General features: G+C 40.9%; 1 protein-coding gene across 13 annotated transcripts in view; it reads right to left on the reverse strand.

Annotated features, from left to right (window-relative positions):
* The window catches only part of ORC4 (origin recognition complex subunit 4), a 407571-nt gene that overhangs the window by 48602 nt on the left and 339604 nt on the right, over positions 1 to 19365 (reverse strand). For 5 of the 13 annotated variants that reach the window (XR_012154238.1, XR_012154235.1, XR_012154237.1 and 2 more), the window contains 3 exons: positions 14099 to 14170; positions 8271 to 8347; positions 4853 to 4943 (listed from right to left, as the gene is read on the reverse strand). The exons of 1 other annotated variant lie outside the window; for it this stretch is intronic. Coding sequence is in view for 2 of the 12 variants with exons in the window: in XM_073305436.1 (XP_073161537.1) it covers positions 4853 to 4943; positions 8271 to 8347; positions 14099 to 14155 (225 nt within the window). In the remaining 10 variants the exon portion in view is untranslated. Of the gene's footprint in view, positions 1 to 4852; positions 4944 to 8270; positions 8348 to 14098; positions 14171 to 15390; positions 15451 to 19365 lie in introns of all 13 variants that reach the window. 7 more of the 13 variants (XR_012154242.1, XR_012154245.1, XR_012154243.1 and 4 more) reach the window with 4 other exon arrangements.

The following is a 19365-nucleotide window of genomic DNA, read 5'->3' on the forward strand; positions in this document are numbered from 1 at the left end:
AGGGATAGCTTTAGGGATAAGTTCCGCTCTTCTAAATTCTAAGCTCTGTCTATCTATCCTATCTTCTTTCACGCTATCAGCTCAGCTTATGCAGTATTGTACAACTACTCAACATTCCTAAACACTGGGGAAGCCAGCACCATCGCATCATCGGGCATGCCAGGAGTGAGGCTGGTCCTTTATCTCCTATTCCCAGGTCCTCAAGGAATGGTATGAGTACGTTAGGTTAAGGTACTTATAATAGAGATGGTACCACCAGGAGTGTCAGAATTTTTACTGTTTTGCAGTTATAAATTTAATTGCATTTCTTATTTTTATGTTAATTTCAATAAAGGTTTTATCAATTTGGTATTGTCCTCAGTGTACTTGTTCTTGCCAAGCACCCCGAGAATCCTCTCCCAATATAGAACTCTCTGAGTTCTTAAACTCTGTAGTCTGAATTGGATAAGAACCTATAAATCTTCTGGTCGGTTGCGATCAGTGGCGAGCCATAATCACTAACCCATCAAATTCAGGTCAACAATCTCAGTCTGTCCTTCACACGGTCTGCTTTGTGGGTATGATCTCTATTTTAGGGCTGCTCTATGCAGAGTTTTTGTACTGGCAACATTAGCATACTTTCAATTCTGAAGAGTGAGAGCCCAATGATATTGGAAGAATACTACTATTTAGCACTTCAAAAAGTGCAGTAGACAAAACCATCGAAATGTTGGTACAAGCACTTTTATGTAGCGAAATGTTTGTCAATGTCTCCATCACAAAGCCATCTCTTAAAGGGCTTTAAAAAAAGGTACTTTAGTTGTTAACCATACCAATTTTTTTTAATGTTACAATTATGAAAATTCTTCAGCTATTTTATAGCTTACCAGTTTGAGACAATTTTTATATTACAAAAAGGTAATTTTTTTAGCTGAAAGGTTACACACAGTTTATAACAAATATATAATATAGCCTTTTAAGCTTTGTTATTCAGTTTGGTAAAACTGTAAATGCATGTACATAGCAACCACTTAAGTGTTACTCAACGTACTCTGACTAAAGGCTCCCTATGAACAAGGTGACATGATATACAGTACAGGAAAAGCACCTATTAAGTATGTACTCTAATCAAGTCCTATAACCAGAATCACCATACTCTAGTCCATTATGTCAGCATTTTACAGGTAATGGAAGTTGCTTACACACTTAAATTAGGCTCATAACAGATCCTGATCCCAACAGAGGAGCCATAATTAGTGTATTATATGTGTAGGTTAACAAATCAACAGTTACTTATGCTACCTAAAGTAGCTTTTTTTTGCGATGTTGTCATCAGTTTAGGTGCCACTGCAGGTGAGCATGCACCTCACATGCATGAGGCTGGAGTTTTTTTGCATAGCAGTCTGTCAAGGACATCCACGCACCCTGTGCCTTTTTATGCTCATGTGCAAGGGCATAAAGGATGGAGTGGCTGCAACTCTCCAACAGATCCCTCACAATTCAAAGCACAAGTTAGCTGAGGACTCAAAGCAGGGTTGGAGGGAAGGTCATGGGATCCACAGTGACATCATCTCAAAGAACCATGCAGTTCTGTGGGAGTTGAGAGTAATGGGGTCATCCTTTCCCATACAAGGAATGTGCACTTCATAGTGCTTGATAATTTGTAACGTGAAACAAGTTTGTCTTCTTGCCAAAAAGGTCAATTTTTCTCAGATCCTTGTCCTTGAGCTGACTGGGTTTTTTTGTACTGCTGACAACAAGCACCCTGGTATAGGGTGCACACACAACTGCTCAACCACCTTAGGTGGTATTTGCACCTCTTCTTTGCATGAGGTTGAGGGGGGGCAAGGCCAGTGCATGCCAAATATTCCATCGTAGGCTCCATCAAACCCTTACTGATGGATAGGACTATTCTTGTGGAACAGCAGAACTTAAGATGTCAAATAGTTCACAAATATTCTCTTGAACTGAATAGTTTCAATATCCAAGGTATCCACAGTGACTGCCTCATTGGGGGAGGAAGAAGATTCTTGGGGAGGGGAGGGAAGCTGGTGTGTCTCCCCCAGGCTTGTTCTGGCAGCATACCCAGCTGCTCTTCTGGTTCTGGCAAAGGGGGCCTACTGACGCCAAGGAGAACTGGTAATCACCTCCTCCTCATGGAGATATGTGATGGGGCACAACTCTGGGACCAGTGAGATAGCAATAGTCATCAAGGCCAATAGGGCCACAATGGCATATTGTACTGGTGTTGGCCAGATTGTGGGTAACCCATCCACTACCAGTCTTATAAGAGCAATAGTAATGGGCACCCTTGCTTGTCCTAGAGGTGTTTCATCTCTCCTGTCTCCATCAGAGTCCCCTCCTAAAAAGAGACTAGAATGGTCTGATCAGGGGTAGAACACCTCTAGGATAAGCAATGCCATCAGGCACAGTTCCTATGAAGCTCAGTAGTAATGATGTTAGTGCCAGGAAGAAAAGTAAAGGTGGATCTTCAAAGGCAAACCCCTGCATCTGGAGTGGTTCCTCAGTCAGTGCTGGTACCAAAGCCCAAGTCTCTGACCTTACTGGGTGCTGGTGCTCTGTTACCATCTCTGAAGCTGAATGGCCTTGAACTACCACCCTTGGACTAAGTCCTCCTTCTGAGGAGGACGTTACGTCAAGCACTACTGCAAACGCAGCTCTGCGCACATACCTGATGCGGAGAGTGTTTTGGGTCACTGTCCTAGAGCCAGCAATAAAGACAACAGCATTGATGTCATTAGTATAGAGAACATATCCAACGGTGCCATGATTCCTTGTGCTGATTCAACTGCTTTCTTTGATCTCTTCTCCCTGCTGAAACTGGAGGTGTACCTAGTTTCTGGTGCACTATCAGAGGAAAGCCTCCTAGGTTCCAGACAGGATGACATTTCTTCCTCTAGATCTGAGGCTACCTTCAGTGGATTGTTCCAAGAGATGCAATTTGAGCCTTGTGTCCCTTGATTTCTGAGAGCACAAGGAAAAGAAGCGTTCACTGGGGATAAGAGCTTCCCCAAGGCAGAAGAGGGACAGATTGTGTTCAGCAGGGCATTAGACAGTAACACAGAGCAGGATGTAAACTTTGAAGGCTTACAGTTTGCCATATTTTAACCATTGTACAACTTTGTCCTGCTGTACAGGGGTGCACAAACAGGTCTGCAAAGGGTTTCCCCCATCATGTCTGGGCTTTTTTGGAATGTCCAAAAAATGAGGAACTTTATGAAGTAAGCTAAGTAGTGATGAGTGTTTTAGATAAATCTGGAGCTTAGACAAAAATCCAAATGGGTCAGACACAATCCAGGTTCCGTACTGCTACCACAGGTAGTAAGAGGGAATGGAGGGAGAGTCAGGGCCACTTTGCCTTTATGCCCTTGCATTGGAGCACAAGGTGCATATGCAGCCCACGTGGATACGGATAAGCAAAAAAGATTATGGCCTCTCACACAGTGCACGTGCCTACAGTGGGATCCACACTGACAACTCTAAGTAGAGCTGCAATGACTTCAGTAGAAACAAGTCTGAGTTACAGATTTTATACAGACATCAGGGAGCTTCACAGACAAGAATGAAAAACAGTTAAAGCAAATCGAAACTTCATAAAGCAGGACCTGCTTCCAATGACAAATTCCCATTTTTTGGTAGGAAAAAACCCTCAATTTTTAAAAGGGAAAAGTCAGTTGAGTAGCAGGTCAAACATTAGTGCAGCCACTCAAAGCCAAATCAGAGAAACACCACTAATGCAGCAGCACAAGTTACCTCTGTTCCTCACTATGATGAATTAAGAGCCTACAGTTTGAGGTAAGAGAAGCCTATAATGCCTAAGAGCTGGTACATTCTGCTGGTGGGACAGTGTAGCATTCAGAGAATTTCCTGCCAGTCACACAAGGAATCTGTTATACTTTGTCACAGGGTGGATGCACTTTTAAAGGAAAATGGGTCTCAGCCCCAGCTCTGATACAAGTTCACCTTTCCACAGAAGGGAGGGATCATGTGGTTCGATCAGGCCTCTGGGATAAGAAAGAAGCCCAGGTGGACAGAGACATACACTTCAACAAAGGGAGCATGGAGAAGGCTGCAGAGTAGCAAGGCTCCTGCAGGAGACCAAGATACTAGGGGAGAGCAAAAGAGGGGGTTTGCCTGATGGCCTCTCTGAGCCAGAGAGAAGACAAATCAAGGAGGATTTTTGGATCCTTCCTGGGGAGGGAAGGATAGAGTGGGAGTGGCTGTTTGAAGAACAGGGAAGGACTCCTGCTAGAAAGGGCTGGCAATGGCTGCTGGATAAAGGGCAGATTGGAATGAAGGTGCCAGAGTGAGTATGAGCTTGTGTTACAGTGATGACTTTACTTTGGGCACTGAGTGTTCTGTACTGTTTGTTAGTAAACCAGCCCAACCAAGAGTACCATTAGCCAGAAGAAAGCTTGGTGGATTATTTCCAAGACCCCAGAGAGAAAAAACTGAAGCGGGGTGCTTGCAGAGCCACCCTATACCACAAGGGGGCAGGCTGGAGGCAGCGTTCCTGTTACACGCTTTATTGTAAACTGCACATAAAATCTGACTGAAATATGAAATTCTTGTATTTGAACTACAGACATCTGAATATTATAATTTCAGAAAGACAAAGAAAAATTTAAGTAAGGTTTTTCTTTTGAACAGCCTCATTAATACATCTCCTGAAATGCTCATAAAAAAAGCATTAGCAAAACAAGATATCTTTAAAAATAAAACCCCACAAAGACAGGAAGTGATCAAAAGCCAAACTCCGCTGTGGTGTAACTTCAGGGACACCGATGGAGTTGCACCCATTTACACCAGGGTACAATTTGACCCTACATCAACTTGTACTAAGAGCTTTTACCATAGTCTTTCCTGATCCCCGGGGTCCAATGATGAGTGCAGAGTTACTTTCTCCATGGATAATGGTTCGTTTCAGCAGCTCCAGTAGATGTCTATAATGACAATGACAGTAAGTTAAAACTTTAGGAACAGGAGTATTTGCTGTAGCTGTAGAAGAGAATTCAGATAAGAAAAAAAGAAGCCTAACACAGGATGGCCGGTTAACTGCAATCACAGTAACATCCACTGGGTGCAAAATGTAATAAAATCCAAGATTAGACTCAGATTTCATAAACATTAAAAATGTGTGTTATAAAAAGTATCACTGGTTCTTCTAAATACCATGTTACGCACCACTATGCCATACATGGAAGGCAAATTTCAGAGAAAAACTATTACATTTAGTTCTTAGCTCCTTTCTTCAAATAGGAAAGGAACTAACCTCAATTAGTATTAAGACTTTTAAACAGCAACAGGTTGACAAACAAATGGTGTTACAACAACAAAAGGAAGAGAGAAAAAATGCTTCAAAATGTGCCAGCTAAGAGACCATGAGGACAGATGTGGAATCACCGACTAAATAATTTTAACCAACTGATTACCCATACTAAGCTTCTGATGCATTCACTGAAACTCAGGGTGTTTAAACTACAGCATAGGTGAACTTTGACAGAACTTAAGTTTACAATGAAATTACAGAAAATAAAGATGGCTAGAATAGTGTTCAGAGTTTAAGTGAATTGATTTAGCATAGAATGTTAGAATTTAAATAGAAACAGGAAGTCATTTATCACAAAGTGGTACACTTATTCTATATTATTCTGGTACGAATACGGAACTATGAATTCTTCACACAGGTTTTTATGAATGTGTTACTCAAACTTCACACCAATCTAGAGTTATGGGAATGTTACTTGGAGTTCAGACAAATACTTCTTGTTAGAAATTTAAACAATTACTGAACTACTAAGCTGTCAGTTCTAGATGTCCTTCCTTAAGGCAAAGCTATTTCCCTTTAGGGTATCTTTACTGTATATTAAGATAATGTAAGTGATTCATTGAAGTGTTACTGTAAAACACTGAAATGGTTGTAGAGAGATTCTAGTAACCACAACGGCTTTTTCAGTTCTCTGCCATAACTGAGGAATGAAAACTGTCCTGCTGATTTCCAGTTTTTCATCATGTTGCCTCTCCACAGCGTAACAACATCAGTGCCACCTTTGTTACTGTGGAGATCATCCCCTGCGATTGGTAATTTTTTTTAAAGACCCCAAAAACATATGGAAGGGGTCCACACGATATTTTTTTTGTAACAATGAGGATCAGGTTTTATATTCTACATTTATTTCCCCCAAAAACTGAATTAATTCAGTGAAGAATGCGAGCATAACATTTGTTTTATTCGTTTTTTTTAAAAGTCGGTTACAATATGCATTTTATAGTAGGAACACTAATTTTCTTACATTGACAATGGGGAAAAAAGAGAAAAGAATGGGAGTTACTGTTAACAACTGAAACAATCTTCCATTGAGAGGGAAGAATACACTTGGAAGAAAAGAGAAAAAAGTAACTCTTACAGAATCTTGGATGTCTTTCAGCAATGAGTGATCAATATTCAAAATAAATTCTTCATTATCAAAAGAGGAAGACAATAAATGTTAACAACATAAGATCAGCCATACAGGGTCAGATGAAAGATTCATCTAGCCCAGTATCCTGTCTTCTGACCATGGCCAATGCCAGGTGTGCCACAGGGAATGAACAGAGTAGGTAATCATCAAGTGATCCATCCCGTCACCCATTCCCAGCTTCTGGCAAACAGAGGCTAGGGACACCATCCCTGCCCATCCTGGTTATTAGCCATTGATGGACCTATCCTCCATGAACTTACCTAGTTCTTTTTTGAACCCTGTTATATAGTCTTGGCCTGCACAATATCCTCTGGCAAGGAGTTCCATGGGTTAACTGTGCATTGTGTGAAAAAATACCTCCTTTTGTTTGTTTTAAACCTGCTGCCTATTAATTTCATTTGGTGACCCCTAGTTCTTGTATTATGAGAAGGAGTAAATAACACTTCCTTATTTATTTTCTCCACACCAGTCATGATTTTGTAGACCTCTATCATATCTCCCCTTCGCCATCTCTTTTCCAAGCTGAAAAGTCTTATTAATCTCTCCTCATATGGAAGCTGTTCCATACCCCAAATCATTTTTGTTGCCCTTCTCTGAACATTTTCCAATTCCAATATATCTTTTTTGAGATGGGGCAACCACATCAGCATGCAGTATTCAAGATGTGGGTGAACCACTGATTTATAGAGGCAATATGATTTTTCTGTCTTGTAATCTAGCCCTTTTTTAATGATTCCTAACATTCTGTTTGCTTTTTTGACTGCTACTGTACATGGAGTGAATGTTTTCAGAGAGCTATCCACAATGATTCCAAGATCTCTTTCTTGAGTGGTAGTAGCTAATTAGACCCCATCATTTTATATGTATAGTTGGGATTATGTTTTTCAATGTGCATTACTTTGCATCAAATTTCATCTGCCATTTTGTTACCCAGTTTTGAGAGATCCTTTTGTAGCTCTTTGCAGTCTGCCTGGGACTTAATTATCTTGAGTAGTTTTGTATCATCTGCAAATTTTCCCACCTCACTGTTTATCCCTTTTTCCAGATCATTTACGAATATGTTGAATAGGACTGGCCCAGTACAAACCCCTGGGGGACACCACTATTTACCTCGCACCATGTTATTTTTTGGAGTCCTAATTTATACTAGCAAATGTTTCATTATTGGTTCCTGTAACAGGGTCGCTCACCCCTTAAGGCTGGAGCTAGCCACCCTGATTACAGAATAAGCCACATCTAGGCAAGATCAGGGTGACTGCCCTATAAAGAACAGCAGGAGGCTGCAATGAAGGGGAGAATAGTCAGGAACTAGACTGCTAGGGGTGTGCAGGTTCTAGCAGAAACTCCTTGCAGTGTTCTGACAAAGCAGGAAAGGCTCCAGGCAGGAAGACCTGGGAGAAGAAGATACAAACCAAGGTCTCTCAACTTTTGGATGAACTTAAACTAACAAACATTCAAACATTTAAATAAACAACCTGAGAAGGGATGGGAATGGACAAAATGTAGGAGTTTCTTGAACATACAGGAGAAAAATTCAGCCCAGAAGGTGATTTTCTTTTAGAAGTTTATACACATGAAAAACAGGAATGCAAGTCTTTCTAATAATCTAATTTTAAAACAAAGTTGAAATGAGTTTCAAGCTCTACTGAAGTTTTAAGAAGCTGCTTCTTTTAAGTGCATTTTAAAATCACTACTTAACAGAAAAAAGATCAAAGGCATAACAGGCCCTGTACAAATCAGAATTTATGTTTAAACTGAGGTCAAAATATTAAAGCAGCTGCCCACAAAGTTATGAAGTTGCTTACTCACTTGTACTGAAGTTGAACCCCAAACAGTTTTCCATTAGGGCACTGGTGACAAAATCTTTCACGTAAAATTCTTTGTACCTATTGAGATAAAGTAAGATTGGCACAAAATACGTAATGCCTTTAACACAGAGACATATACTAGCACCCTTAGTCAACTCTGCTGGATTACTGGAAGATTCATTAGTTATTTGTGCTATAGCAACTTGGGCATCATGCAATGAAACCGACTCAAACTGTAAATGCACACGTTAGCTGTCACTAAGGATACAGAGTGGAAACCAATCATGGTACATAGTCTTTAGTGACAGTCTTTAGTGACACAGTCAGAGACCAGGAGCAGAGAAGACAAAAAGAATCTATCCAAGAGAGAAAAGCAGTGTTATTTCTGCAGGGTGTCCATTTCTAGTGCCCTGATATTCTGTTGTTGCTTCTCTCCTCACCCCAAAAAATACATAATGTAGTACTCATTGCCACACTGGATTAGACCATTAGACCAGTGATCCCTCTAATCCTGTGTCCTATCTCTGACAGTACCCTGTACTACAGGAAGGTGCAAGAAAACCCATTGTATACAGTTAAAGAATAATATACTTAAAGCTGAAGTTTCTTCCAAAGAACTGAGTGAGGGTTTATACTACAACACACTATTTTTGTTATGTAATGCATGTTAAAAGAATGTTATTCAAGCTGAAAGCTGAAGCACTCAAGGTTAGAAACTGACAAATTTACAGTTGCCCATACAACTTAATTCTGCCTCCTTATTCATCTATTTTGTGCAGATACACTGTGGGGAAAAAAAATAGCGTGGGATCATGTCATTAAAACTATATCATAATGCAGACAACATAGTGGGACAGAATTAAGATTGCCTGGACAACCTCAAATCTAGTATTTCCTAACTTTTGAGTGCTTGATTTTGCAACCTAACTACACTGAAAGCTTTATTCCGTATATAATTTCCTAGATTTCTGGGGAGAAAACCTCACACATCATTTATCATTGGTAGGTTTTGAAGCCTCAATCTTCAGCACTAAAGCTGAGCCTTCTACTACTTGAACTACAGGACATTAGCTACCAGTAGAAAACTATTACCCCATGAGAGGGACAGGAACCTGCAATATGGAGATGGTCAGGGACACCTCAACCCAGTTCTTCTCTCCCACTTACCCTGACACTACAATGGCTCTGACAGCTTCCTGGCCTCCCCAGGGCAATGCATGCTGCTGCTTTGGCAGTAGCATGGACCTGACCTTAGAAATTCCATGTCTGACATCATGACAAAGTTTTTCCTGAAGAACTGAAACAAGAGAGGGAAAAATGACTTTTTCCTCTCTCATTAGAATGTGAACAGAATTTGACAGACTGAAGAAGAGTTGCTTCTTTAACCAGAGGACTTACTTCCCTGTGAATTTCAAAGGCCTGTTGCAAAGATTGGAAGCGTTAAAGCTTCTAAAAAAAAACTTTCCAAGAATCTTTTATAATGGCAAGTGTTATGACAACCTAAATACAAGGGCAATCACTAGCTCTCCCAGTAAAAAGAATATAATATAATATAATAGGTAATCCTAGTGTACCTGAGTTTCATCCATAATCTAAACCTTTTTAAAAAAAATCCTATTAAGCTCTTCATCATAATTTTATTTTGGAGCAATGAGTTCCACAGAATAATTACACACTATCAACTAGTATTCCCTTTTTAGCAGCAAAAAGTATGTTGCCTTTCAATTTAACTGAATGCCCCTTTCAGTCTGTATTCTGAAGAAGGGTAAGTAGAAGTATTTGATAGGTATTTACCTTCTTTAAGCTAGTAGTTGTGTCATTCGCTATCATATCCCTTTATCCTTCTCTAAACTGAGCATCCCAAGTCTTTTCACTATCCCTTCACATGAAAATATTTTCATGTCTTTTAATCCCTCTTCTCTTATTGGATCCTCCTCTATTCCTACTTACTCTTTTGAGATTGTGTCCAGAACAAAATGCATTACTCCTAGTGAGGAAGTACCAGAGATACAAAAACAAACAAACAAAACCCAAAATCCCACAAACCCTACCCATACAGCTCATCTTCAGTTTTACTTCCTGACAGCCTGGCATATACCCACCAATTCTTTCAAGCTTTCCATTTCTGCAACACTTAAAAAGAAACTAAACATTTCTTATGTCTTTAGCTTTCTGTTCGTAGTATTCTCAACTTCCATGCCATTTTATAGGCTTTGTTTGGGTGAATTCCCCCACCCCCAGAAGAGTAGGAGGACAGCTGGAAAAGTATCTTGCAATTTAACCAAACTTTCTTGCATTCCTTGATCTTCATTTTAACAGTATGCATAATTTCTGTGACAAGGTATGCTCAAGTATAAATGCATAATTGCTTCAAGTTGCAGTCTAAGATGGAGTCAGCTATTCTCAATGACAACTGATAGAGACTATCAAGAAAGAATTTGCATACATCTCTCAGAATGCAAGAAGTTGGCTTGGTCAAGTTAGCCAAGAATGTGAACCATTTTCCATACATTGGCAGCCACCTCTCCCAAACAGCCAGCATTGACACAAATTGAATACAAAAAGAAAAGGAGTACTTGTGGCACCTTAGAGACTAACCAATTTATTTGAGCATAAGCTTTCGTGAGCTACAGCTCACTTCATCGGATGTAGCTCACGAAAGCTTATGCTCAAATAAATTGGTTAGTCTCTAAGGTGCCACAAGTACTCCTTTTCTTTTTGCGAATACAGACTAACATGACTGTTACTCTGAAATTGAATACAGGATCTGCTATGCCAGCACATTTTGGAAGACTACTCAAACGAGTCTTCAATGACAGGGATCTACAAACAAGTACCGAGACCTTGGTTTACAAGGCAGTTGTCATTCCCCACCCTTCTCTATTGGGTAACCTGGGTAACAGACAACATCTCAAGCGGCTGAAGAGGTTCCAGCACTGCTGTCTCAGAAGGATTCTCAGGATCAGTTGGGAAGACCGACGCGTTCTCTCTGCAGCCAACATCAGCAGTATAGAAGCGCAAGTCATGAAATACCAACTCCAGTGGGCTGGCCACTGTGTACGTATGCCCGACACTTGCCTCCTGAAGCAAGTACTTTTCTCTCAGTTAAGTCAGGGAAGAAGGGCTCACAGAGGGCAGTGCAAGCATTTCAAAGACATACTGAAAGTATATCTTAAAAAGGGAGGCATCAACCCAACAAACTGGGAGGACTTGGCGCAGAACAGAACACAGTGGTGCCACACCATACACCAAGCCACAGCTCACTTTGAGAAGAACAGATGTGCTCATGAGACAGAGAAGCAACAAAGGAAGAAAGAAAGGACACAACACTCCAGGCAACAATGTCACTGCTGTGGGAAAACCTGCAGGGCAAGAATTGGGCTCCTCGGACACTTAAAAACTCGCCAATTAACCCACCTTGGGAGACATCATCCTCACATAGAGGGACAGCTGAAGAAGCTGCCAAAAATGGCACTATAACGATGTTTCCTGAAGGCTGTTATGCTCCTAACTTTTAGGAATGGTCTGTCTAGCAGTAGCCAGGCCTACAGACAGGGACACTGAAAAAGGAATGTCCTCCTGAAAAGGAGTAAACTTTCATGTGCATGTGGGCAATGGGGAGGTACAGTTGCATATTTATAAATGTTAAGTAGTCCTAAGGATTGTGGGCTCCCCTAAGATGACCTGAGGATCTTCATTTTGAAGGTATGACAAAAAAAGAATTTGGAAGAAGGGCTGTAGAGATAGTTGAAGAAAAACTCCGCAGGTATGGACACAGCTGGAATTATATGAATAGGCTTGAGCTACAATGAAGATTTTCTTACGAAGTCCTTACTCAAGAATAGAAAAACTTGTAAAGCCACCTCTGCAACAGGTGTTTGGGTGAAGCAGGGACAGAGGCATTACAATTTCTCTTGACCTTTGCTGGTTTGGCCAGACTTCTAAGAAACATTCTTTTGGAATGTTTTTGAACTACCTATGCTTTAACAGAAGATCTACAAGGAGAAGAGTAACAAGAAAGGAATCCAGTAATCTTTATGGAGGATTTCTTGAAATAAGAAAGAAGAGTCAGCAAAACCACCAGGCAGAAGACTCTGAGTTTTCTTAAATGTCTGTCAAATTCATCCCCCAAAAGCCTAGAGAAATCAGTGATGGGTAGAGCAGATCACTTTTAATGCCTGGTCCATCAGCAAGAGGGAAGCCTTGGTGGTACCTCCAAGATATTAACTTGCTTTCAGAGGGCTACATTAATCATATAAAGCCTTTTTCAAGGGTCTTCAGTACGGTTAAAGTGATTTTATTCTTCTACTTCGAGAGACTTAGCCAATAGTCTTACTGGTAAAAGAATTTTTTTTTTAGGTTTGCACATCCCGTACCACCACACAAACAAAGGAAGTAAATCCCTGACAAGTAAGTTCAGTAGCAAGACCTTGTTATACCTTACATAACATACTAAAGATGTTTGACTACTTATAAAGTGCAATCATGGCAAATAGATGAACAGGGCACATGGTGATGCATCATTCTTGTTTTGCTTGCTTACTTGTAAGTGTGGTATTCAGTAATTGTTCTTCCTGTCCTAAGTACAAATTAGAAAAATTCTATACTTCTCCCCACCCCACTTTTCATGTCTCTTAATGTGAAAATTTGTTATGAATCTAAGCCTCAAAATAATTTGAGCCTCACCCAGAGAGCCACCATTTACAAGTTCCTCAGAGAAGCTTAAAATTATCTTAACAGATTCATCTTCTCTTAGACAAACTGGTTATTTGCCTGTTTTGAATTAACATAGCTATTTACACAAGTCAAGAGTTGTGAGACAGTGCTTTAACACAAAAATCTGTGGGTGTCAGCAAGGTCTGCAGAGTTCTGAGAACTTATTAGCTAGCGCAGTAGCATAAGCATTTTAAATATAGTGGCCCTTCTGATAATGCAGTGTGAAAGCTGGAATATAGATGTATACCTGAGTGACCTAATTTTATTTTAAAATAGGTCAACAGCAGGATTGCAAGTACAACCAATGGCAAAACTCAGTTTTAATTGTAGTCATTAAGTTCTGGCAACATGTTCATAGTTAAAAAAGAAAGTCACACATCTACCATGGAAGACAGTGTATCCATAGCTGAAGAGAAACTGAGGCAGCAATACCAGAAATGTAAGAAACCTATTACAACCACTGAATGATTAATATACTATAAGTATGTTGGATAATATCTAGACAGTCAGTTTGAGGAGTTGAAGGGCACAGGTGTGCAGTTGCAGCCTCTTCAGAGAGCTCCTGTCCTACCTCACCTGGCCCCTCAGTGAAGGAGGAATTCGCCTGGGCTGTGATTCACACTGCACATAGGAAGAGGATAGGATCAGTCAATAACCCCAAACGTGAATTTGAAGACAGGCCAGGATTTGCTATTTACTTACCTTGAATGCTTACTTTTATGAAGTGTGATAGACTTGTTAGTGAGCTAATTGTAGACTACTTTCAAAATGTGACAAAGTACAGGATTGTCCCTAAGCATTTTTATTATAAATGATTAAAAATAATTAGACCAATTGTTTGAATACCTGTATCTAACCGAGTGAATTATCGAGCGGCAACCTGATGCAGGTACATAACTGATGATGCATGGACATGTACAGAGACATCAGTAATCAAAAGGGATCAAACTTAGGGTCTTCAGGATCAGATAATGCTTGACAAGAGGACTCCCTTAGTTGTTTTGTAGGGGAAGGGTAGAAATTCACTAAAGCCAGACACTAGAAGAGGTCAGTGTCACCCACCCTACACCAATGAATTAAAACAACAAAGGAAGATAGAAAAAGGTTGCCCACCTGTGAGATGCATTCTTCATTTACAGAGCTTGTCTCCTTTGACTTACGTTTACTCATTGCAGTAATTCACATCTTAAATAAAAAAAAGATTTTCTCTAAGTTTTGCTTTTTGTTCAACTGTATGCTTGTCAAAAAACAGTAATTTGAGATGTTTGCACACCGCACTTAATGCAATACCAAATCAATATTTATGGCAATGTTTACACATTCATAAACTGAACTTTTTGAGTAGTCAGGTTTTTCATATGGGATAAACAGGCAGTCTAACAACATTTTTGGTTACATCATATTACTGGTACAAACAACTAATAATATTGAAAGAAAGTCTTGCACCATGCCAGCTTTGATGAAGGCTTTGTCTACACAAATACACACTCACAAGTTGTATTGATATAATTGTATTAACATGGTTATACTAATACAACCCCCAAGTATGGACAGTTATACCAGCATAAAGGTGTTTTACATTAGTATAGCTTATTCCCCTTTATATACATGAATAAGTGATACCACTATAAAGAATCTTTATACGGATATAATTGTCCACCCTAGGACACTGCACTAGCATAACTACATCTGCTTAAAAAGAAGTCATACCACTGACAGTTATACTGGTACAAAACTGGTGTGTAGACCAGGCTAAAGCTTCCTGCCAGGAGCCCAACAAGCAATTCCATAATAATGAAAAGAAAGGCACTTAGTTGCAATGAAAGACTGAGTTCAACCCACAGCCAAGTGAAAAACTACAGTCCAGAGAAGTGACTCTCAGTGAGACAGGCTTCAGTAGCAATCGGATAGTGAGCAAAGGTATGCAAGAACCTTAGAAGAGCTAACCGTTATGGTTATGTTTGAGTTGACCAATTTTTAAACGAAATCAGTTGAAGAATATTTTGCTCTTCTAAAGAAGGTCAGTTTCTAGCTTCACAGGCAGTTACACATCTATAAGTAAGGTTTTGATGAAGCTGTTCTAGCTTCTGTGGTTGAAAAATAATCCTGTCAGCAGAGGTATGCCACATAATAGATAAAAGTAGTGTGGAAGAACAAACACAAAACTGTAAAGGTGACATGCAGTTTTTTTCCTTTCGGTGATCTTTGAATCCTAATTAGCAAGTGTGATCTGTATCTGTACAGAGATAACCTATTACAATCCATTTAGATAAATAAATAAATAAATAAATAATTTACAAGCCTCAGGCATTTTTCTGACCCCACGTAAGTAAACAAAACATGCAACAGATGTTCACAGAAGCCTTTGTGGCCCTTGTAACATCTAGGAAGTGAAGGCTTCTTACCCTCAGAAGGAGATTTACGTACAATATAAACTTCAGATTATGATAGGAACTGGAAGGGCACTGTCAACAGAGAAAGGAGTAGTAAGCAAAAAGTGTTCTTATCCTTATGAAGGGGAACAAATAGGCATAGAGATGGAGACTGCAGCAGTTATACACAGAATTTTAAGGGTTTGTTTCTTCAGGAAGGCACTCCTGTCTCCGATCTTCCTGGGGCAGCATAGTGGGCCAGCTGCCCCACTCCAGTAAAATAGGAGTTAAAAGCAGCCAAGCTAGGCTGATTAGGGAAACAGCCACAGCTGTGGTCAGCTCAGTTAGGGCCCAGCTGGCTCTGATAAGAGGGCTGGGGGCCAGGAGCTGGAGCACTCTCACTCTAGCCCTGGAGCTGAAAGGGCTAGCTGCCTGGAAGCAAAGTACCTGAGGCAGAGCAGGACACTGCTGGGGAAGGGCAAAGGGAGCTGGGGAGGCTCCAGCCCGGTAAACCCCCAGGCTGCGGGTCTTGTTGAAGGCCTACGAAAGGTACTGGGGCTGCAGAGGGGAAGCCTGGGGATAGGCAAAGGCAGCAGGTCCTACCCCCTTGCCAATGATGAGTGGCCATAACAGACTGCAGTCTGCCCCAGTGAAAGGGGGCTAGATGATGACTGGCAGTAGCCACTGAGTCAAGGTGAGTTTAGAGGGTTGGGGGTTCCCCGGGATACTGTGGGGTAGTGCTGGGGCAGAACCCTGAGGTAAAGGACACCGGTGTCTGGGAGGGACACAGGGCCAGCAGCAGGCAAGACAGTGACCAGCGGAGGGTGCTCCGAAGGCTGGAAAGAGCTAATTCCCAAGACAACCAGCAGGAGGCGCTGCACCAGTGAGTTATTACATTGCTACAGGCAGGTAGGAAGGAAGTTTACCCTTTAATTGAAGTGCTATTCCTTAGTATGGTTTACACTGTTTCAGGAGCAGAGAAATAAGTCTGAAAATTCTGATTCACCTTTTTGCATAACCAGAACGCAAACAGCAGTAAAACAAGCTAGCTGTCAAGTGATGCCCAGCATCAAAATTAGACTGTCTTCTCAGTGCTGATCTTGGACTCCTCCTGTGTTGAAGATATGAACATCTCCCCCAATGAAACCACATCATTTAATAGAATATCAGGGTTGGAAGGGACCTCAGGAGGTCATCTAGTCCAACCCCCTGCTCAAAAGCAGGACCAATCCTCAACTAAATCATCCCAGCCAGGGCTTTGTCAAGCCTGACCTTAAAAATATCTAAGGAAGGAGATTCCACCACCTACCTAGGTAACACATTCCAGTGTTTCACCACCCTCATAGTGAAAAAGTTTTTCCTAATATCCAACCTAAATCTCCCCCACTGCAACTTGAGACCATGACTCCTTGTTCTGTCATCAGCTACCACTGAGAACAGTCTAGATCCATCCTCTTTGGAACCCCCTTTCAGGTAGTTGAAAGCAGCTATCAAATCCCCCCTCATTCTTCTCTTCTGCAGACTAAACAATCCCAGTTCCCTCAGCCTCTCCTCATAAGTCATGTGTTCCAGTCCCCTAATCATTTTTGTTGCCCTCCCCTGGACTCTTTCCAATTTTTCCACATCCTTCTTGTAGTGTGGGGCCCAAAACTGGACACAGTACTCCAGATGAGGCCTCACCAATGTCGAATAGAGGGGAACAATCACGTCCCTCGATCTGCTGGCAATGCCCCTACATATACATCCCAAAATGCCATTGGCCTTCTTGGCAACAAGGGCACACTCTTGACTCATATCCAGCTTCTCGTCCACTGTAACCCCTAGGTCCTTTTCTGCAGAACTGCTGCCGAGCCATTCGGTCCCTAGTCTGTAGCGGTGCATGGGATTCTTCCGTCCTAAGTGCAGGACTCTGCACTTGTCCTTGTTGAACCTCAGATTTCTTTTGGCCCAATCCTCCAATTTGTCTAGGTCCCTCTGTATCCTATCCCTACCCTCCAGCGTATCTACCTCTCCTCCCAGTTTAGTGTCATCTGCAAACTTGCTGAGGGTGCAATCCACACCATCCTCCAGATCATTTAAGAAGATATTGAACAAAACTGGCCCGAGGACCGACCCTTGACCCTACCAAGAGGGAAAGAGTCATTCTTAAGTCCTGAAATGTGTTGATTAAAACTCCTTTAATGCTTTGAGATAAGGTGAGTGAGATACCATCTTTTACTGGCCCAACTTCTGTTGGTGAAAGAGACAAGCTTTCCAGCTCTTCTTCAGGTCTGGGAAAAGTACTCCGACTGTCACAACTAAGTACAAGGTGGAACAGACTGTTTAGCATAACTAGTTAACACACATTTTAAGAGCATTCAAGGTGAAGTTGCCTGTTAACACCTAGCCAGTCATAGGAGAAAATAAGGGGGGATTGTAGATTACAGATTGTTGTAGTAAGACAGACACTGAATATATTTTTTTAAGACCATGATTTTAGAGGCTAGCAAAGTTATGTATTTAAGCTGCTAGGCTTGTCTTTTGAAGGTGTGCAGGTTTCCTTTGAGGACGAACAGAGATCAGCTATGGAGTGATTGTTTTGTGAGAAGTGTTTTCTCAGGACAATATTTCAAGGCTAGAGAAAAAAAATCAGCCCCATTTTAACAGATTTTAAAATCTACAATGACCTTAGTGATTGATAGAGACTCTTAAAGATTTAAATTCACTTTTTACACTAAGGCTATGGCTACAGTACAGACCTTATAGTGGCACAGTTATAACACTGCAGCCACACTGCTGTAAGGTCTCCTATGTAGCCACTCTACGCTGGCAGGAGAAAATTCTCCCACCAGCATAATTAAACCAAACCCAACAAATGGCAGTAGCTATATTGGCTACTGCGTGTTCGGTGGTATTTTTTCCACACGCCCCGATCAACAAAGTTTTGCCAACAAAAGTGCTCATATAGATAAAACCTAAGACTAGGTTTAAGTCTAAACTAATGTACCAAAGGATTAAAATTATGCCAGACAACCACTGATCTGTAAACTTTATAAGCTTCAGTAACATAGTGAGGCATTAGCTTACTTGATCTTGAGACAGCCTCCACCCTACTGCACAAGCCTCTGATGCAAGCCAGAGTGTTCGCAGGTAGCATGACTTCAGACATGCTGTGGCTGATGAACCTGAGCTCAGCCCATGTACCATGAGTTTGAATCTTGCCAGTGGCAGGTCTGAGAATGGGCGTTGCACACATTAGGAAAGCTGGTCAAGAATTTTCCAGTGAAAATTTTTTATAAATCAGAAAATGCCACTTCACAGAAACCAAAAGTATTCATATGAAAGAGCTGCTTTCAACAAGTCTCTCAATGAGAATTTTGAAAAAAGTTTCTATATTGAAATATCCCACTGACATTTTGAAAATTAAATGTTTTGGTCTGACATGGCTGTGTTTAAGAATTGGAGTTAATTTGTACTAAAAAGGGGGGGGGGGGCGAAATAAGGTCAAAATGAAATGTTTAGATTCAAAGAGTTTTTCAGTTTGCCAGTTCATGAAAATTTGAGATTACTTTTTATCCTGAATCAAGAAAGGAAGTTTTCAAAAATTGTGAAAATTCTTGTTGGACAAAAAAAGTTTCCCCACCCATCTCTAGACATTAGTTGCTCTGTCTCCATTCTTTAGGGGCTGCCTCTTGAGTTTTTGCTGTAATACTTTGTTTTAAGAGCCAATAAAGCATGCTCTAAAATCCACATGCATACTCAGATTTTCCTAAAGAAAGGAAGGAAGTATTAAGTCAAGGAAGTCAAGGAAGAAAGTATTAAGGTGAGAGGGGATAAGAGTTCAAGAGCTTGTCTACACTTAAAATGCTGCAGTGCTTCAGCAAAGACGCTATCCACATCAATGGGAGAGCATCTCCTGTCAGTGTACACAGGCTACCTCCCACTACTTGACCTATCACTGTCTACACCCGGGTTAGATTGATTTAAATTGAGTCACTCAGGGATGTGGATTTTTCACGTCTTTGAGCA

The sequence above is a fragment of the Lepidochelys kempii genome, chromosome 11, assembly GCF_965140265.1.
Source record: "Lepidochelys kempii isolate rLepKem1 chromosome 11, rLepKem1.hap2, whole genome shotgun sequence".
Lineage (NCBI taxonomy): Eukaryota > Metazoa > Chordata > Testudines > Cheloniidae > Lepidochelys > Lepidochelys kempii.